At 37.4% G+C, this 21,252-nt stretch overlaps 3 protein-coding genes across 5 annotated transcripts; 1 reads left to right on the top strand and 2 right to left on the bottom strand.

Moving 5' to 3' along the window:
* Positions 1-1,112: 1,112 nt before the first annotated feature.
* REME1 (Pentatricopeptide repeat (PPR) superfamily protein) lies at positions 1,113-3,803 on the bottom strand. Its single transcript, XM_008797809.5, has one exon. The coding sequence runs from the start codon at positions 3,661-3,663 to the stop codon at positions 1,723-1,725; it is 1,941 nt and encodes a 646-aa protein (XP_008796031.4). The 5' UTR covers positions 3,664-3,803; the 3' UTR covers positions 1,113-1,722.
* Positions 3,804-6,220: 2,417 nt separating this feature from the next.
* LOC103711585 (uncharacterized) lies at positions 6,221-9,575 on the top strand. Its single transcript, XM_008797799.6, has 2 exons — positions 6,221-6,618; positions 9,285-9,575. The coding sequence occupies exons 1-2, from the start codon at positions 6,439-6,441 to the stop codon at positions 9,456-9,458; spliced, it is 354 nt and encodes a 117-aa protein (XP_008796021.1). The 5' UTR covers positions 6,221-6,438; the 3' UTR covers positions 9,459-9,575.
* A 1,781-nt stretch (positions 9,576-11,356) lies between these two features.
* Positions 11,357-20,632, bottom strand: LOC103711576 (chromatin remodeling protein EBS-like). Of its 3 annotated transcripts, none has more exons than XR_604783.6 (6): positions 20,172-20,627; positions 19,715-20,057; positions 19,534-19,602; positions 13,127-13,262; positions 12,726-12,864; positions 11,357-11,702 (listed from the first exon to the last, which is right to left on the bottom strand). XR_604783.6 is itself a non-coding variant. In XM_008797785.6 (5 exons), exons 1-5 carry the CDS (start codon positions 20,242-20,244, stop codon positions 11,676-11,678), a joined length of 651 nt encoding a protein of 216 aa, XP_008796007.2. In that variant the 5' UTR covers positions 20,245-20,632; the 3' UTR covers positions 11,357-11,675. The 3 variants fall into 3 exon arrangements, 1 of the variants encoding a protein (XP_008796007.2); XR_016397824.1 differs by having other exon boundaries at positions 12,726-12,796; XM_008797785.6 differs by lacking the exon at positions 13,127-13,262 and having other exon boundaries at positions 20,172-20,632.
* Between the last annotated feature and the right edge of the window lie 620 nt (positions 20,633-21,252).

Here is a 21,252-nt window from a genome sequence, read left to right as displayed (position 1 = left end):
TGGATGAGGGTATACTCCGGACATTAAGTTTTCTAGAATAAAAGTAGTTAGTTTGCTGCTTGCGTGCAAGAAATTCCCTACTTTTAATTTGATACTCATTGAGATGATGATGTTTTGAATCATTGAGATGATGATGTTTCGTATAACAATAGACTTATGGCAAAAATGCCAAGATCTGTATGATAGAAGTAGCTGGTCATTTGTTCTTCCAAGCTAAGTTCCAAGTTTTTTTTTTCTGAAATGAGATACAAAAAAATATATTCCATATTAGAGCTTTTTTTTTTTTTTTTTTGCAAACATGTTAGAATAAAATTCCCTCTATGGTATTGTATATGCACCATATGTTGTTACTGGAGATAGAAATAATTGGGAAGGCATGATTAACGCAATGTCCGAGTAGATTCACCGGCATCCTTCGATCTAATATATTTTGATCTTTTAAAATTTTAGATCTTTTTGGCTTTTAAAGGCATTTATCTGGTTTCAATATTATTCTATTATCTTTTGCTCCTTTTATGAAGTTTTAAGGTAGGCTAGAGTGAATAAAGTCTCCAATATGTTTAGAAATAACAAGTTGGAGAATTGATTTTGTAATTGAAAAATATTTGTCTTCATTAAAAATATTTTTGGAAACAACCCAAACATTTCTAAAAAAGGAAAAAAAAGGCGAAAAAAATCTGATAGCCATTAAGAGAGCTAGGAATTTTACTTCATCACAAAGTTGTCAACATACTTTCTAAAATTCTCACAAAGTTGTAATTGAAAAGGCATGACTAATGAATAGCTTTAATGACATGAATGGAATCAATTTATATTATCTGCCTGAAAAAATGCATCCAAACTCAATTCATATCTCATCCAACCTGGACTCGGACCTGAGCTATACTCAAACCCAAACCAGGGCCTATCATTTGATAGCCAGGATGCAGATAATATGAATAATTATTTGATAAGATTGTGTACATAATATGAATAATTCAATATAGCCCTAGATCCAGAGTGTTCAGCTTCAAACTATGTGCTGACACCAGTTTTACAGATTGTAGTTTTCCAAAAAAGGATTGTATCTATTTGCACAAAAAAGGATTTCTTGTATCTGCGAATAATGGGACAGCATGCACCATCTTAACCATGTTCTGTTAAGTATATCATGCCATGCTTGTCAGGATTTGAGATAAACATAACTGTTCAGAAGATAAAAACAGTAACAAATAGGGATCACATTTTGTGAAAAAAAATAATAATCAGAATGAATACAAATTTATCCTAGCATGATTAGTTCTCGTAGATATGATCCTTTAAAGCAAGAACATATGTCCCTTTTTGGATGAATCCTCTCCATGGTCCTGACATATCATCCACTTGGTTACTTCTATAAGCTTTGGACATGGCGAGCATAGAGACCATGGATGATCATTTTGATTCAACCAAGTCTCAATGGCTTTGCTATATTCTGCAACCTTGCTGTGCGAATTTAAAGGGATGTGATAACTGTCTTAAAACATTAAGCTGATTAGTTTTATATTGCATCCTGACTGGTTCCAACATGCAAACTCCTGAACTTCCATCATCACTCTGGACTGACCATCATAATTAATCAGCTCAGCAAAGCTAGCCACACATTCATGGCAGCATGCAGGAGGAGCTCTATGGTATCAGGTGAGCAGAGTAAGACCACACGAGCCTCACCTCTGCTTCACCGTGTCTTTCTTCCTATGGCTGTCACCAGTAATCTCCACATGAACAAACTCCATCCTGAAAATGGTGGAAGCGAACTGGATCCCGTATGATGATGGCCTTGTCTTCAGTCTTAGCAACAAGCTTCGCAAAGGCATGGCAATCACCGCATATCCTAAGATTCTTCATGATTCTTATGGGCTTTCCCATTGTTGAGTTCATTATCCCAAATGCAATAGCCAGCTTCTCACTGTGATATTGAAGCGACTCTTCTTTTTGCTCTTGTCCTAGATCATGCAACACAAAGTCTGTGTTGGGAACATACCCCAGTTCGGTTATTCTACCAACCAATCGGTTCAGCTCTTTTACAATAATGTCCATTTGTGGGTGCGACATGTCTCCTACAATGAAGACATGGATCTGCTTACCTACTTCAAGCCAGCTGCGACCTGGCTCTTTCCTTACCCCTCGGTCTCTCATGGCTTTCCTCACTTGTTCAACATCACTCCATTGGCGCGAGTCTGCATAAATGTTAGACAAGAGGATGTAAGTTCCTTCATCACCAGGTTCCAATTTGAGAATCTCCTTTGCTGCATATGCTGCCAAATTCACATTTCGATGAACTCTACATGCACCAAGAAGAGTTCTCCATATAACCGAATCCGGTTTGAAATTCATATCATGAATAAACTTCACGGCTTCCTCAAGCTTCCCTGCCCTCCCAAGAAGATCAACCATGCAACCATAGTGCTCCCTTCCAGGCTCTATACCAAAGAGTTTCTGCATTGACCTAAAATAGTACCTTCCTTCTTCAACAAGACCTGCATGACTACAAGCAAACAGAACTCCCACAATGGTAATATAGTTCGGTATAGGCCCAATGACTTTCATTGATTCAAATAGTCTCAACGAATCCAAACTTCTCCCATTCTGAGCCAAGCCTGAGATCATCGTGCTCCACGAGATCACATCCCTCTCCGGCATCCTCTGAAACAAAGCATCTGCCTCCTCTAAGCTCCCACACTTGCAGTACATATCAAGTAGAGCATTGTCAAGAATCAAATCCCTCTCATACTTGAGCACATGCACATGAACTTGCTTCCCCATCTCCAACAGCACCATTCCAGTGCAAGCCCTCAAAACACTAGTCAAGGTCCCCTGGTTTGCCAAAAAGCCAGCCCTCTTCATCTGCATAAAGAGATCTACAGCCCTGTAGCCATCCCCACTCTGAGCGAAGCCCCCAATGATCGAATTCCATACAACCAAATCTCGAGTGACCATGTCACTAAAAACTCGATACCCATGCTCCAAATCTCCAAACTTTGAGTAGATATCGATAAGAGAACTCCTAACAAAGACATCCGACTCCAAGCCAAACTTAATTATACAACAGTGGATCGACCAGAGGGTTCTCAGCGCCATGCAGGCTCTCAGGATTGACGAGAAGGTGTACATGTTAGGTCTAATTCCATCTCTCTGCATCTCGAGTAAGAGCATCAAAGCTTCCTCCTTTTGTTCGAGGTTGGTAAGCGCCGAAATCATGGTGGTCCAGGATACCACATTTCTCTCGGGCATTTGATCGAACACCTTCCGTGCTTCATCGAGGAGACCAAATTTGACGCACATGCCGACCAAAGTGTTGGAAAGGAACAATTTTGGGCAATGCCCATCAGAGGACAGGTGGTGGTGGATAAGCCGGGCATCATCGATAGAGCCATGGTTGAGGCAGAGTTTAATGAGGTGGGAGTAGGAGATGGGATCGGCGCGGAGGCCGTGGGCCTGGAGGGAGGCCATGACGGCCATGGCGGCGGGGAGGGGACCGTGGAGGCATAGGTGGGAGAAGGATTCGATCGATGGGTGGTGGGGTGGGGGCGGGTTGGGGACCGGAGGAATGGTGTGAAAGAGAGAAAAAGAGGGGAAGGAGAGAGAAAGGAGGGGAGGGCGAGGAGGACCGAGTGATAAGATGGATCTGGAGAGGAGTTTCATATGGGGGACGGCCGCCTGATAAATTTGCAGGCGCCGTCGCTGTCTGAAGATTTGAGCGGAAGAGGAGGGGATTCATGTCTCGCTTTATTTGGGGGTGGGAGAATGCAGCTAGCTGTTGGATTTTTGAGGGCTGGGCTTGGTCTCCATGGGCCGGCTCAAGTTTTTGCTAAAATAGTTAATTTTATTTTTAAATTTTTTTTCGCATATATATATATATATATATATATATATATATCCTCTTAAATTAATAAAATTATATAAATATCTTTATAAAATTACTATTTATATGTATAACTTCATAAAATATTTGTTTTGCATGTATATCCTTATTTCTTTCTTTTTTTGCATATGTATTTATGTTATGTTAAGAATGAACGGTTTGAAATTAAAACGATTGAAATATTCTTGATGAAGAGATATGTAAAAAGAAAAAATTATAAGGGAATGCATTAAAAAAAGTAATTTTACACCAAGGGTTATTCATGTAATTTTATATATTTAGTAGATATATATATTTAAAATATTTATTAAAAAATGATCAAAACTTAACTGAGACTTGCCCATTTTTTTATAACTTGGTTGAATCGATAAGTAAAAAAAAATATCGAAGTGACATTGTTATTTTTTCTTTATTTAAATTGTTAGCACGGTCAAGTTAGAATATTGGATGACCATTTTGATAAAGCTATTCTCTCATTTGATTTTGAAGTAACTGTCATTATTGAGTCTATGGTATCTTTTAGAAGATTAAAACATGTTGAATCTACATTAATTATAGATATTTAGATCAGTAATTTTTTTTAGTAATTTATAAATGATGTGTTGTTGTTCATTTATTAAGGTGAGAATTTTATAATTTATTTCATAAGAATTGATATTAATACGGAATCATGCGGCATAATAATACTAATCTTTTTTTTGTTACCCTCCTTGATTAAGAGTGATTGAAATATACTCCCTATCTTTTATAGTGAAAGCATATATTTTGATGATAAATACATATGCTCTTCAAAGGAATGCATACATTTTTTGGAATAAAAACACATATTTTATACTTGTACGGTGTGCAATGTAAATCGATGAGTTGGGCATATCAATGGAGTCGGAGGCAAAAGCATCATATTCAAAGTTAGATAATTTTAGAAAAATTAGAACTTAAATGTGATCAACATTTGCAACAATAAAAGTGAAGTAATTGTTTTTGCAACATTTCTTTTATACTACTGCAATCTTGCATATGTGGTGTATGTGGGTGTGTTTGAGAGAAAATCTCTCGACTCCAAAATACATGATTAAACCTCAAGTTTTGATGGGAACATAAAATGGTGTTGGAGAGTATTTACCAATGTAAAAGACAAAAAATGGAGATTTCAACTCTAAATGTGGAGACACCAACCAAAAAGCTATTTGGAGCTTGCAATTGAAGTTTCACCATAACTTAAGTTGCAATATAAGTTAAGTTACGATAGTTGGCTTATAAAAAAGCTCACTTTCTATATTTGGAGGAGAGTTTGGGACAAAGAAAGGCCCTCGTCTCCGACCGCACCTCCTCCACCAACATCTTCATCCAGGCAACTCCATAAGATCAAGTATGGTGTTAAAGTTTTGATTAAGAGGGATTAGAGAGAAAATCCATTGTTTTAATTAAGATACCTATACAAGCAGGTGCAACTTGTCATGTTGCCATTTGGATGAGTCCACAGACTGCAAGATAGCCCTAATTTGCAGCCTAACAATAACTCAATTTACTGTGCAACTTTAGCTGCATGGCTCCACTTAGTGAACTCGAAACGGAGCCTTCAATCCAAACTTGAGCCAGCCCATTGAGATCCATGCATTTGGTAGCTGACTTAACTGGCCCTTAGAGGTCTGAAGAAAAATATTGTGCTTAAATATAACTTCAATTAGTTCTCAAAATTATTCCCCTCATGAAGGGAAATACCAATGCTTGGACAAATGGGGAACTCGGACATGCTATGTTCCTTTTCTAAAAAGAAATATTCATATTTATTAGCTTTTCATCTTAGAATAGAGTTTCGAGCACTTCTCGCCAAGGCATTGGTTGGGATGGATCCTCTCCCTCTCTGTGAATAGTGCAATCTTAATGGTTATAAGTTGCTATCCAAATTTATGTTATGCAACCAATTAATAAAGCATGACATACATCGAGGTTTTATTTGAATAAGATACTGTATATTGACTAATCCATTGATTTCAAGGTCCAAATCTCGTTCCTTTCTCTGTTCGAGTTTGTGAACTCCTCCCTCCTTCCACGTGGTACTCAAGATTGGAGAGATGTGTATCGAATGTGTGGGTTAGTTTAGGCATGCATTTTTGGTAAAAAAAATGATCCAGTTTTTTTTTTTTAGTATAAATATCCTCGAGCTCCAATGCATGATGATGTTTGAGATTCGTGCACTCCATCAAAGCGACAAAAGATTCGTGAGCTGCCTCGCAAGGAAGGGCATTTTTTGAAAATCTCGCCGAAATCGTAGGACAATTCCGGAAGAAAGTCTCGGATTCTTTCCCTCCCATACAATCCACTGCCCGACTTCCCTCGCTTCCCCCAACGTCCTCCATCGTAACAACTTCCGCCCTTGGCCTCTCCCGCGGCTCAAAACCCTAGCCGGAAAACATGGCGTTTTCCGTCGATTCTCGCCGGAGAACCCAGAAATCCGGCGAAAATTAGAGGCTTAAGGAGAGGAGGAGGAGGAGGGATCGAAGTCTTAGGTCTTAGCTGTCGGATCCAGCCGGCGGGACTCGTGGAACGGAGGCATGTCGATTAGGATCAAGGCGGTGGTGGATAAGTTCGTGAAGGAGCTGACGGAGGCTCTGCAGGCGGACATCCAGGATCGGATCATGAAGGAGAGGGAGATGCAGAGCTACATCGAGGAAAGGGAGCGGGAGGTCGCCGAGCGCGAGGCCGCGTGGAAGGCTGAGCTCTCTCGCCGTGAGGTAAGGAGAAACAAAAGCTAAAAAGATAAGTTTTTTATTTCGAGGAGATAATACAAATGTTTGATTACTTGATCATGTTATAGTAGTGCTATCCTGTTAGGATTGGTTAACTAGAAAATAATTACCAAACTTTGTGGGTAATATTGCTTTCTCAACTGTTTACTAGGAAGTATTTTATCATGTATGAGGGTTCAAGGAGATCTAAATTTTGCAACCTTAATCATGAGTTTTAATTCCGGTATAAAGTTTTACTGTTTTTCTTTTTTTAAAAAAAAATCTAAACTTATTTAGCAAGGAAGGATCACTATGTATATGGCCATACAGGAGAAGGATCTCATAAGTTTAATTCACCTATCCTTTTGGAATACATTGAATATTAGTAAAGCATGTATTGTAATTTTCAAGAATTCTCCCAGTATTCCAGGTCGGCTTTCTTAGATCTCAGTGTCCAGTGTTTCCTATCAAGAGCAACATCTGATGCCACTTCAAGCTTTTAAATACTTTCGTTCTACTTCCGTCCATGTTTCTAGGGTTTCCCCATTTTGTAATATTCTTTTTTGTATACTTACGCACCTTTCTGACCAGGCTTCCTTAAAGCATCATTTGACAAGTCACTACCATACCATCTCAATTAGTTGTCTGTCACTTGGTGCTTGATTGGTACCATTCTTGTTCAGCATTCTATTCTTTCTTCTTTTAACACATATTCATCTCAATATTCTCAATTATACTATACCAATCTTTATTTCCTTAGACTCTTTCTACTGCCCAAAACTTATATTCGTAGCATTCATTTTTCTTCAATCAACCACATACGTTGCGCTTGCCAGAGATGAATCACCAAGGTGTACATTGGTTGCATAGCATCATAGAAGCGCATCTCCACTTCATTGGCAGGTTGTTTTTTCTTCTTTTCACTCTTGTGTTGAGCTTTCTCTGCCATGCTGTGAACGTCTGTCATACCACCACCGATATCTAGATTACTCACAAAATTTGAAATTTTACATGCTTACATGTGAAATGATTAAAATACAATTCTGAAAAGATGTGTCTTTACCTAGAAAAGGGTACTGTCTTTACCGTTTCAGGCATTGCCATAATTAGGAAGCCTTATTCAATTACCTTTATATTGAAACTAGATGCCTGTTGTGTCAACAAGACTAAGTTAAACACAATATCAGTATGTAACGACAATCTCAGTCTCCAAAATACCAGAATATGCAATATTATATACTTCTTATACTAATGTTAGATGGGCTATCTCCTAAAATTAACTTTAGATGACACAAATCAGTTTTAGATCTTGAAGAAGTGGGTTGATCATCAATCAAGAGGCCTTCTTGATTGCTCGTTTCATTGTTGTCGTATTGTGAATGCCAAGTAGTACAGTGATGGTCCTTTGCTGAGCTACATCATGCTGTTATATTGGATAGAATGACTCATTGCTGGATCAAATAAGCCTAAGCTTGTGGATATTGCTCTTATTACCTATCCAACAATATCAAGGAACGTTTATGTGTTTGATAGAAGAATCAAGAGCTTCAAGAAATAGTTAGGAAGCTTCTTTGTTAGAACATGAAACACAAGGTGACTACTCTACATTGCCACTATACCTTTTCCTGACAAATGCTGCTTTCAGTATTTTCTGTTCCTCTCATCACTTGTTAATGGATACATTAAATGCATTGAAGATATAGTATCTTGGTTTTTAACATGGAATAACCATGGTTGCCATACATATGCGCAAAACAGTTGGAGTTTAAATGTCGTATGCAATTTGATGTAGAGCATGGAAATAAAGGAAGTGTTTTGTTAGAAGAAAGCAGTGAATTAGAAGAGGCTAAGATGATATCATAGGCAATGTCATGTTCAGGTCTTTGGAGGCGGCTTTCTTTATTTACAGAGTGACATAGATAAGGATAGCTTTCTAAATTTTATATTCTGTACTTTTGCTTCTTTCTTTTCTTCCTTCTGTTTGCCAGTCTTCTTTCTAGCTAACATTCTATTAAAAAGAAAACATGTCCCTTATTCATTTAACTTTTATAAATTTTCCTTCATCTTTAATGTCATCTCTTAGCATTTTGGAAAAGAAAAAAGAGAAAAAGCTTTGATCAAAATATCCATTAAATCTGCAACACTGGGACTTGTGTTAGGTGGTTCCTTAATTGTTTCTTATGTTGCTAATACTAACTCTATGTTAATCACTGCTCTAAAAGATGGTAGATATGGCCACATAAGCATATGGGGGCTCCTAGCTGCCTGGAGTAAGGCTTTGGTGGCCCCATATATGCAATTGGGTCACATAGTAGTTGCCCAAGCACCTGTACATGCAACTTGGATGTACAAGAATCTTATCTACTACTTGGACAATGAGCTGGTCAAAGATGTCTGAGCAATCTTTGCAATTATTAGAGTTAATAAACTACAACTTTTCTGCATTTACATTAGAACTTGCATGCATCTTATTTGTGATAAGGACATCAATGACTGAAGGAAGAACCAATGATCATGTTACATGCATAGTTAGCATATATATATATATATATATATTGTGTAGCTTTGGATTTTGTTGCATTTTGGAATAAGGCCAAGATAATGCTCCCCTGTACAACAATCACATATTGTAAATAAAAGTACCTGAATCCATGTGTACAACTGTTTTACAGGCAGAAATTGCCCGTCAAGAGGCAAGGCTGAAGATGGAGAGGGAAAATCTAGAGAAAGAGAAGAGTGTTCTCATGGGCACCGCATCAAATCAGGACAACCAAGATGGTGCTCTTGAGATAACTGTCAGCGGTGAGAAGTACAGGTGCCTTCGATTCTCCAAGGCAAAAAAATGATGTTTTGGACAAAGAGATGAAGAGAACAGAATCTAATTAGAGAGTCCAGGCTTAACTTTGTGATACCAAGGGTTGAATTTGTCGTCATACATGGATCTGGGTGATTTAGAGTTTAAACCAAAGTCGCATTCATTTGATTAGTTGTACAGAAAATGGGCCCTATATGCTAATGTTGTCCTCGCAGTCAAAATTGAAGTAGCAGCAGAGTTTAAGTTCTAAAAGACTAGCTTGATAAGAACTTCTACAGATGTATGAAGTTGATGAATCAGGCTTTTCTATATGAAGAAAGTCTATATGGCCCCCATATTCTACACATAGGTCCTGGACTTGGGCTTTGTCGACATGTTTGCCTTCTCTAGAGGCATTGAGAAGGCAGATAAAAAAATCTTTATGTAACATTATTTTTGTTATTGCATACTGTTTCAGTTGGCAAAGTCACCAGAGGTAGGGTAGTTGTGACCTTAGAATTGTTACTGCTATATTCTTTTTGGAGACCCAGTCCATTTTTCAGACCCATTAGCAGCTCTTCTTAGCTTCCAAAGTTAGTAGTCCCAGGAAACCTAGGCAGAAGGTAGTAATAATTAGTATCAGGTGGTTGATACTTGCTTTTTTTTTTTATTTTCTAAATAGATTAGGAGGGGTTCTAATCTCATTCATTACTTGTACCCATCCTATTCCACTTGGATTGGAGTGGGTAGACCGAGATGGAGCTTGCAGAACCAGGAGTTTGCTCCTTGAAACTGAACCCCTGCCCTTTTGCCTAAGAGGCAAGAAACCAAGCAAGTTTCTTTGACAAATGAAATCTGGGATGCATTCTTGTAATATATTGAATTCTCCTGAGAACTAATAGATGTCTATTTCCATATATATCATTTCTTCGGTTGATGCTGTAATAATCTAATGATCCAGGGGAGTTGGGAATATGATCTATTTGCCTTCTCCTGGATAGATAAATCCTAGGAAATTAGGTTTCCTTGCATCCATTTTTCTCTCCGTATGGCCCATTTTTTGGACAGCCTTCTCCACTGGCAAAGTAACTTAAATGCTACTCACGCTAACCCTGATTGGACCGCTGATGATACAGTAGTTCATTAACAGGATGATTCAATGCTAAAGATCTTCTAGATCTGTTGGCAGATTGGGTTTGAAACCAGAATTTTTTGCACCATCTTACACACCCACTCATCTGTCCCACCAAGACATAAACATAACGATGGATGATTGCAATGAGATGGCCTTTACCTGTTCTTGCAAATTGAGATAAGAAAAAGTTTTTGACTAACGATGCATTTTTCTAATAAACAAAAAACCTAAATCACATTTTACATCAAAAGGTTAGTAACTAACACCACCCAACGTCTTGGGGCGCAAGTAGGCACAGGCTGCTCAGGCTTGACTTGGGTCAAGCTCGCTCTGAGAGCTTGAGTAGCTCAACAATTTTTGAAATCAAACGCGAATAGCAAAATACTATATATATAATATAATATTCTATTTATACTATATATTATTAATTTAATTTTTAAAATATAATATGGTGTTATATTTTACTTTAACCATACTTTTGAAAAAAATATGGCCCAGTCCCGAATTCGAGCTTGAGTATGCTCAATTAATATTCGAGCCGAATTGAATTGATCTTAAGTATCACCTTTTTTTTCTAATTTATTTATCGAGTCTAAACATAAATATTAAAACTCAATTGATCCGAGCCAAGCTCGAACCTCTAGCTAGTCGATTCAACTCGGCTTGATTGCACCCCCACCAATGACAACAATTACCCGCAGCTTCCAATGCTCTAGCATGCATTTTCTTGTGGCAGGTGGGAGCATCCTAGCATATTTTATTTGCAATCATAGGGCAAGTCCTCTTAACTTTACATATGGTCAAACAATTAAATATAGAGAGAAGTCCTTTCATACGCACATCATGGAGTATCGGTAACATATTCGCCTCTGGCGTTTTCTACAAAATAGTGCCCATGAAAATAAAACAAGATTTTGCACAAATCATACACACAAGGAGGCACTAAATTATCCCAATGAAGCTTCCCACAGACTCATTACCAAGCATGATAGAAGAATAGAAAAGAAAAGGTGACTCCAGTTTGTGCAAGCAGTCAGATCTCTGCACTGTACAGTTCTACATGACCAACAATAATGGAAGAGCAACCTCACCAGAAAATGCTCGCTTATCTGTGACTACCTTCAGTATCAACAATTACCTCTTTCGCCTTTTAGATTCGACCTACAAATTGCAAACAGTATGAACATCAAGAAAAATTGAACGAGACAGCCAATAGATATGGCTAACAATATCAAGAATCTATTACTATTTTTCAAAGTAGTCTATATTCTCCAGTTACAATAGACTGACTAGAACTGGACAGAGACTTTGCGAGTTCAGAATCCAACATAACCGGTCAAGTGTTTAACGTGTCATTAAATCAAAGGAGATCTGGAACTTGCTTGAAGAAGAAGAACATTACAGCATAAAACAAGTAACCTGAGCTTCACACTGAAGCCAATAGCTCCACAGCTTAGAGTAGTTGATGGAAGGCTGATTGAAGTTTATTTAAGGAAAGAAAACTGTACTACTTATAACCAGGCAGTATGACACACCAGCAAGATTTTACTCGAGGGATTTAACATGGACTTATACATGCTCCCATGCACGCGCATATATAAAGCTTTAGTTGTGAAAATGCATGATGGGTCATTTAAGTTGATGGTTTACACCATCTGTTGCATTTTACATAGCCTAAAATATCTTAAATTCATGATCAAAATTCAAGCTGTTTGGATAATTCTGAACAGCTTTGAATTAAGTTATTCATTCTATTCCTTGAAATTTATTCATTTAGTATCACTTGATGCATAGGTAAGAACTAGCAAGGCTCCTAGCCATATAGATACTAGTTGTAGGCACTTAGGGCATTGTAGATTGTGATGAAAAATGAGTTTCTCTGTATGATCCATGCATCTTAGGACCACCAACTAGCTTTTCTTCTGTCAGCCACTTCAGAATTGAATCGCCGCTCAAGGCTATCAAACACGGTTCAATACTTTGTTTTCCCGAAACTGTGTTATCGCAGCATACAAAAATATATGCCAGGAAATATGCATATTTACACAAGTACAAATATACGTATGTGTTTTGTGTTACACAAAAAAACTTGAAGGAAGAGTCATCTTTATAGATAGATTTAACTCTAAAAAGATTATAAAGCGCTTAATATATACTAGGGAAAGACAACAGCATTACTCTCACCTTAGGCTCAGAAGGTGGTGAGACAGGAAAAGCATTCAAAGATCTCTTGGCATCATCATCGGTGGAACAATCTGAACATAAAAAGTGGTCTAATTTTTTAGCTTGCTCGATAGTCATGCCCATACATGACGGATGAAACCTGCCCTCAAAAGAATGCACATAACATACATCAAATGAATATCTGAATACAATGATACCATAAAAAAGAAGAATAGTGAAATAGTTAACGCTAATCTCTAGTTTATCGACTGAACGGTTGGGCTTTTGAAAATAATGAATGAAATAAATTTAACAATTTTTAAAAAATTAATGCAAAAAAAAGATCTAACTTTAGAAAATAAAAGTTAGTATTCATTATAACATAATATAAAGTGAAAAAAAAAATGAAATAGCATACTGACCGAGAGCTTCCACAATAGCAAGCACAACAAAAGCACTACAATTCAAAGGATTGAAATGGCCTTTGACATGATACATCAACTAAAAGTGTCAAGCAGCAAATGGAACAATTGATTGACCGAGAAGTACACTAAGCCCCTGGAAATATGAACAGAACAAAACTAATGATTCATAATGGCAAATCTTCTTACCAAGGGTTTATGAGTTCATGAAACACAAATTGAAAGGCTCTGCGATTTTTTTGGAATTCAAGGTAAAATAAAGTCGACATCTATCATTGAATAGCTGATGTATGTGTAACATTAGCAGTTAAGCCTGGTCATGTTTTTTTTAAACCAAAATAAAAAGAAAGAAATCAAACCTGAGGAAACAGATTATGGTATCACTTGTTCTATTGTAAGTTGGAGGTTTTGTTCGAATGAACTTCCATTTAGTATGTGGAAGGACCGAGGAAATGTACTTTATCTCAACAATAGCAATAACCTTGCGCACAACTGAAATAGGTGACTGTTTCCCCCCTTTTTTGCATCAAGTATGTTCCTAACCATAAAGCTGTAGACCTACTATTTAAATGTTTATTTTTGGTAATTTTCATTATCTAAAGCACAACACGGAATATCAGGCTATCATGGAGCATGTTAACTTTCTAAACCTTGGCATGTGTTCTATCTCACTTTTACTCTTCTTATGGTCTCATATCTCTTCGTGTCCCTCCTTTGCTATCTCATACCCAAATAAAGTAGACATTTAACCATCCTATGCTATTGATCATCTAAATGGACCAATGATAGATTTTTTTTTTACCGTACAAAAATTAGGGACTAATTTTTAGCAGTAGCTACAAAAATTTGATGCAAGGGAGGCTGTTCCCTGGACATCACTAAATATTACCATCAGCTTTCAGTGGTAGCCAATAGCATAGTTGCGCTAAAGATGTTTATAGCGACAACTTTCTAACAGCTCCTGCTAAATGTTGCCACTAATAGCTGGAATGCCAAACAAATAGAATTTTAGTGGCAGCTTTTTGTGTAGCTACAAAAGGGTTTATAATCTACATTATATAGTCAAGAACTCGATATTTCACACAGGTCACAAATAACCAAAAGCTGAATCATTCTCCGAGTCTGGAGCTCTTCAAATGATACTATCATCATTTGATAAATCTTCATTAAGCATATTAACTCTGGCATCTTTGACCATCAGACTGCAATGATTAGCTACTCAAAATCAAATTTCCATTTGTCTAATATTCAATTAGTCACCAGTGCAAAAAATATTCTTCATTAAATTCACTGTGACTAGCTTTTGAAACTACATTCCTACCATATCCAACTCTTTTGACTACTTCTCAACCAAGAATCCTCACATGATGAAGAAAATACAAAACAGCACACTAGCATAAAGAATTACTTAATGTTTATATCAGAATTAAGAAAGAGAAGGAAATAGGGTGATCGATAAGGTCCAGAGTTGATTAGAAAAGAGAGAGATCTTCTCTCCAAAAAACCTTCATCCACTAAGTAATCATAGGGTACAACATGCACGGGGAAACAGAAGTCTTATAAACGTTATAATAATTTTCTCCATATTTTCCATATTAGCCTTTTACTTTTGTGATGGTGACAACAGTACATGCACATTAAACAGCATTCGAAAAGGCATGATCCAGAAACTAATTCAAAAATATGGTGAAGATAATGGTTATAGGGCTACAAGATCTGGGGAGGGTTAGATGTATACAGCTTTATCTCTACACAGAGAGGCTATTTTTGTGTTTCAAACCATGACCCCCAGGTCATAATGGAGCAATGTTACTGTTGCACCAAGGCATGGTGAAGAAAATGGTACATGAAAAAATTATATGACAGACTCGGTTGGATTCTGAATATGACGTCAAGAATGTCATTTACCATGGAACAAGATAAACAGGTAGCAATGCACCATATCATAAGTTAGATCATCGTAATATCAACGTCAAGTGTGATGCTAAGTTCTGATATTTGAACTATATAAATTAAAACATGCAATAATTGTGTCACCTGAAACAATATATTCAAATGTAAAATACATTTTAAAAATATGTACTTAGATCATTGCACATAACAAAAGGGTACCCTCCCATCGAATACCAAGTAAAAGAAGATGAGCAATTCACTTGTTTAAAACTATTTGAGCTAATAACTTCAAGATCAGGACAACATATTAATTTTCACTAATTAAGTGATTTATGCTCCTTATTAATTGTTTCTAAATTGATTGTTTCCACTTTTAGATTATATATAAATTCCGTCCTACCCAAAACATAAAGCAAGTAATCTTAATAACCTCAGGAAAAAAAATATTCCTTTTATATTTTGTATCTCCCTTGCATGAGAAATGCACAAGCACGAGGTGCAGGGGACCTAGAAATAAAACCCACCAAAACTCTAAAGTTTGTTTTGATTCTTATCTTTCTATTCTAGATTGCATAAAGTTTAGGTCAAGAACAAGCAGACTCGACTCACAAAATATTTAATGTAAATCATGAATATAGACTCAACGTGGACCCAATCTGATTCAAACCAAACCTTACTTTTTTTCTAGATGAGAACTGACTGCAAGTTTAAGTTGAACTTTGATCGACTGTGGCTATCTTGCACCTCTACTAAGAGTTAAAAAAAGAACATATATGTGCATTCACTGTTAATTTATTTTCAGATTATTGAGAATTTAATATGATCATCAAGCATAATTGAAGTGCAATTCCAGAATCTATGCCTAAAAGGCTAAAGGCAAACTCAATCTTCAATGTTGTAGACTAAAAAAACAATAATTTCTTGGATGCATAAGTTTCATCAAATGTAAGAATACCTCGGTTCATAAATGCTTGAATGTAATATTTGAACAACAATCCAAACCAATTAACTATAAGGAGATGATAGAAAATTTGATGCAGAAATTCACAGTCAAAAGCATATCAGGTAATAAAGTTAGACACCTCACTTGCTTAAAATGCTTGGGATGCACTAAAAGGCAGTTCATGACAAATTTTGCAAGATACAGCCAAAGAAGATAGCATTCTATGATAGTTACAAATTGAATTATGCAATTCATTGGATAATTAACTTTTAAGATTAATGAATGAAATGGTAATGAGTTAGAAGGATATAAAAGGGTTTTTATTAACTACATTAGTTGGCACCGCAAATTGCTCAAAATTTCATAGCAGTGTATGAATATATTAGGAGAAAAATATATGAACTTGTCATTTTTATTTCATTCACTCTTCTCTTTATAGGTGATTCAGTCGCATTTAACACAAAGCTGCATATGTCCATGGAAGCACTAACTATAGCCCTTACCCTTTTAGAATCTGATTTCTCACCATGCTCTTCGTATGCAGTCTGTAGACAAGGTTGGTGATTTGCAGGAGTTGTTTCACTTGTCCATTAATGTACATGAAAACTCCAATTATTGAATTACATGTTGCTTTGTTTGGTAGTCTTTCTTGATCGGTGCTTTGTAAACATATCTAAGGCATATATAATGCACATGAAGGTATGATTTCTAGAGAAACTGGCTAATCCTACCTAAACATTAACCATATGAATCACATGAATTGGTTACCAATCAAAGCAACTATATATGGGAGACATGAAAGTGTCAGCCCACTAGATGTAACAGCCAAAAACCAACTTAAATAACTCTTCTATTCATTTCACAAAATATATATCAGTTTGAGCTTTACCACAAAAACATGATCATCTGCATTCATGAATCCCAACTAAGGCAAATACACTGCGATAACAACAGAATAAGTTTTTGTTTCTTTATAATCCTAGTTGCATGAATGAGAGGAGACGCTGAGCGGATAAAACAATGTGTAATTACAGCAGGAAGAGAGAAGGGTGGTGAGGGAGAAAGGTAAGGGGAGATGAAGCCACTCGTTTTGCTTCTTCATATAATTTAATTTGCCTTGAGATAATGCTGTGGTGAAGCATGGAAGTGGTAAGTATGTTGTACCACCAAAAAAAAAGTACCTTTCTCCGGTTCATCATATATTGATATATATGCATAACACACGTATGTATACATGCTTGCATGCGGTCAACTGATCATATGGATGAGCCAATAATGATGTTCCATGAAGTTGATGTCTGGGTCATGATGCTCCCTCAAGTGGCTAATAAATTTTCTATCTCCCTCTCACTGCAACTTCCATATGTTTGCAGTTGGAAGATCCATTTGAATTGCATCATTCAAGCTAACTTATGACAATTTGGATTTTGGTCCTAAGCAGAACTGAATGAAATGCAAGGTTTCCAATTCAACCTGACCAACACATGAATCAGCTCGAATAGGCCAATTCAAGCATAAATTTATCATCAATCATCTGATTCTACACAATGCAAAATTAAAACAGTCAACTTATGTCATCCACCATTGGAAAGTCAAGAAAAGCTTGGCCATATAAGATTGTCAAACATCTAGGGATTAACAATTCAAATCATTTATCAACTACACTAAGTAGTCAATATTAAAAGATTTAAATGCATGTGTTTCTAGTTCTCTAGCATTGATCTCTAGTTTAATCCCAGATTAAGAGTGCAAAAGTATGGGCCAGCGTAATCTCTCCTCCCGATTAACTCAAGATCTATTTTGCTTTCAAGTATATTAATATTTACTTTCAAGTATATTAATATTTATTTTAACTTTTTGCGCATTTCAGTTACAATTTAAAATAAGCATTAAATTACCTGATTAATCAATGCAGTCCTAAAATAAACCAAATCCAGATTAGCAACTAAGCACATTTTCTTTGAGCCAGAAACTCATGACATTCTTTTGGCCTATTTGTATGCATATTAAACTCCCTCCCTCTCACCTAACTCCAATTGTCATACGATCCTTCTCTCTCTTCTCCCAATACATCTTGTCATTACTGTAACTGGCATGCTAAAAATATTTTGAGAATATAAGTACAAGAGCCCAAATGTATAATCTCAAAAAATTTACCTTTGGCCCTAATTGTGACACACAGCAGTGGTTTGATTTTGGCACGAAGTTTTGCTAAGCAAATCAAGAGAACCATAACATACACTTTAAGTGAATTGCATGTCAATTACATACATCAAGTTCAACCAGCACCTCCCAAACACGCATCATTGTGGGGGAGAAGTTTCAATTAAAGTCATTCATCTGACAACATTTAGGTGTGCGTAAACCCTTTGCATATGCCTCATTTGGGATGCCAAACCATGTATAGCGTGAACATTAGGTTGGACTGCGTAACCTTACCACTGGAAGCTTCACTATGAAATCATGTCATGGCTTCAAGCCCTCCAAAGATCTCAATTCTACACAGTTAGATGTTAAACTTTTTCCCCTTCAAATGTGTTCTTGCTTGAGATGTCTAACTATAAAAATTAAGTATTTATCCGATTACTCACAACTACAGGGAAAACAAAACAAATCAAGCATAGCCTACCAAACTAAAAGCCAAATGGTACAACACTACTCATATAATAACAGTAGCCAAGCCCGCAATCCTTTACTACATAAAGAATTGGGACTTTATGACAGAATGAGACTTTACTACTGGATTCTAATAAACCTTGCTAATTCAGTACTCCACAGCTCACCATGCAAAGTTTTCTTTGTCACCAAAACAGTGGATCTTGTTTCATACAGCAGCACTCAGATTTTGCCTCTCCCAAAAGTGCTGATTAAAATATAAAAACAAAAAAAAAGGGCAAGGCATGGTAACATATACATGGATTACATAGGGCCAAACTCAGGTATCACTTCATTGCTGCTAGTAACAGCTGCACAGGAGTAGATATTCTGTAGGCAGCTCATGGCCATGCCATGAAGATCCTTTTCCTAATTTGAACTAAAATTGATGAAGCACTGAAATAGAAGAAGTTAACTAAAAAGCCAAAGCCTTTTAATAATTAACTCAAATCCCTTTACCAACAACACCAAAGCTTTTTATCCTTAAACATTGAAAACTGCAATAAAAGCATATTATATGAAGCGCAGGGAAATCAAAAATTTCCTCCAAATTAACACATATTCTGAGTGAATCAACAACATGTTTAACGGTAATGGACATCTCAAGATCGATGCTTATATTAGAAACCTCAAACTGTCAATATTATCCAGTTAACATTACCCAGAACTCTTGGTCGCACAAACTAAAATCGCCACAGAAATGAAAAGACAAACAAACAAATCAAAATCCCCCACAATTTCCAAAAAGAACACCAAATCCAAGACGCGATGCATATCATCCACTCTGTCGTTTTATTAGCTTGAACAAAGAAAAATAACTACCATAACTTCAGAAAGAAAAAAAATAAAAAGTGGTCACGGGATGATAAATTTACTGAGGAACAGAGTAGCGATGAGAGATTTCACGAAGATTTACCAGTCCTTGCATCCCTCACACTGGACCATGAGGTCATCCGGGTTATACGGCATCTCACACTTGCAGTACCTTCAATCCAAGAAGACAGACAGACACTCTATACGTTAAGTATCAGGACAAAATCTACAGGAATCGAGAGATGCAGGGAGAACAAAGGAAATGAGAGTGAGTGGGGGCTTACACGGCGACCCGGTCGGGAGTGAACCCCCCAGTGGCAGCGTTGTACTCGAAGCGGCAGAAGTAATCCTCGGTGCCGACGTTCTCAAGCTTGGTATAATTCTTGAAGGAGTGGACGACGCACTTGCCCTCGATGGTGTGGGCGCTCTGCACGTCATAGTGGTCCGAGAGGAAGAGCTCCTTGGCCCCGTGGAACTGGCGCCGCCCACCGATCGACTCCTCCGGCCGGTAGTACCACCGCACCCGGACGCGCACGTTCCCACGGTGGTCCGCCTCGATCTTCTCCACCCGTGCGACATACGGCTGCTTATCAGAGTCCGCGGGCCGCATCAGCACGCAGTCCCCCGCTGCTCTCCAGCCATTTCCAGAACCATCAACCATTCATTCCATTCCAATTGCATCCAAAGAAAGAAAGAAAGAAGAGAAAGTGAGGATGATCGGCTTCGTCGATCGGCGATTACCTCGGACGACCTTGTTGGTGCCTCTGATGGTGTAGGAATCCAAATCCTTCTTCCCCGGCTTCGTCTTCGCCATCGACCGACGTCTCGCTCGCTCCTGGTAATATGCTCTCGAAGAGAAGCCGATGAGATCCAGGGGGTAGAGATCTGTATTTATTTATATGGATGAGGAAAAGGGAGTGGAGGGGGGAGGCTTTAAGGATGCATTGAATGTTTCATGGTATTTGATGGGTCTCTAGAAGACTCTATTTTGGTCGGGTTGGGAAGGGATCTTTTGGGGGCGGAGGGAGGGGAGCGGCGGGGGGTGAGAGGAGGGAGAGGGGGGGTTGTGAGCCCTAGAGAAGGGAGCAAAGCAAGGGAGGTGGTGAAGAAGGTGGGGGGTAGTGGGAGCTGTGGGGAGAAACGGAAAGAAACCCTACCCTACCCCAGGAGAGGGTTACTACTGTGCATCTCTATTCCGACAAGGAACAAGTGGTGTTGGCTTTCTGGTGCCCTTTTTGCCCTCATGGGTTGCCGCATGCATCGTTTTTTTTTTTTTTTTTTGGTTTTTTGGTAGCATGCATCGTTTTCATGCATCAATGGATGCATGCACACTGCCTTGGTATGGGATCATATCTATCTTTATGCATGCATCCATTCATCCATCAGCAATATCTGTAAACATGCCCATTATTATGTAAGATGGCCCTTGTTACTGTTTCAACTTTCTCAGACTTTTTTCCATCCATCCATCTGTCTGTCTGTATGTACGTATACATACATACATACATACATACATACATACATACATATATATATATATATAGATATAGATAAAAGATAAAAAAAATTATTTAGTTGATAGCCTAATTTTTTTTTTTTGTTTTTGGTTGAACATGTTATGTTGTTATGATGGGGAGTATATAACCAATGCAATGGCTGTTATTTATTGCTTTCACAATTTATCTGTATTATATAAATATTATATAAATGGTGATATGATGGAATAATATCTTAATTATTTTTTGTTTTTATTATATTTTGCAGTAATATAAACAAGCATCTGAATAGTTATTGTTTCACAGCTATCTTTTTTATGTTTGGC

Source organism: Phoenix dactylifera, chromosome 11, assembly GCF_051530095.1.
Source record: "Phoenix dactylifera cultivar Ajwa chromosome 11, Ajwa_hap1_PhDact_Kaust_v1.1, whole genome shotgun sequence".
Classification (NCBI taxonomy): Eukaryota; Viridiplantae; Streptophyta; class Magnoliopsida; order Arecales; family Arecaceae; genus Phoenix; species Phoenix dactylifera.
The sequence above is the reverse complement of the archived record's forward strand: the minus strand, read 5'-3'. Positions and strand labels throughout refer to the sequence as shown.

What these genes read in the sequence shown, in the direction of transcription:
- REME1 (XM_008797809.5), bottom strand. Translation starts at nt 3,663, where the DNA reads ATGAAACTCCTCTCCAGATCCATCTTATCACTCGGTCCTCCTCGCCCT.
- LOC103711585 (XM_008797799.6), top strand. Translation starts at nt 6,439, where the DNA reads ATGTCGATTAGGATCAAGGCGGTGGTGGATAAGTTCGTGAAGGAGCTG. An exon ending in CTGAGCTCTCTCGCCGTGAG is followed by an intron (nt 6,619 to 9,284) that starts GTAAGGAGAAAC and finishes ACTGTTTTACAG; the next exon opens with GCAGAAATTGCCCGTCAAGA.
- LOC103711576 (XM_008797785.6), bottom strand. Translation starts at nt 20,244, where the DNA reads ATGGCGAAGACGAAGCCGGGGAAGAAGGATTTGGATTCCTACACCATC. An exon ending in ACTCCCGACCGGGTCGCCGT is followed by an intron (nt 19,603 to 19,714) that starts GTAAGCCCCCAC and finishes CTTGGATTGAAG; the next exon opens with GTACTGCAAGTGTGAGATGC. An exon ending in TGTGAGGGATGCAAGGACTG is followed by an intron (nt 12,865 to 19,533) that starts GTAAATCTTCGT and finishes TTTTGAGGGCAG; the next exon opens with GTTTCATCCGTCATGTATGG.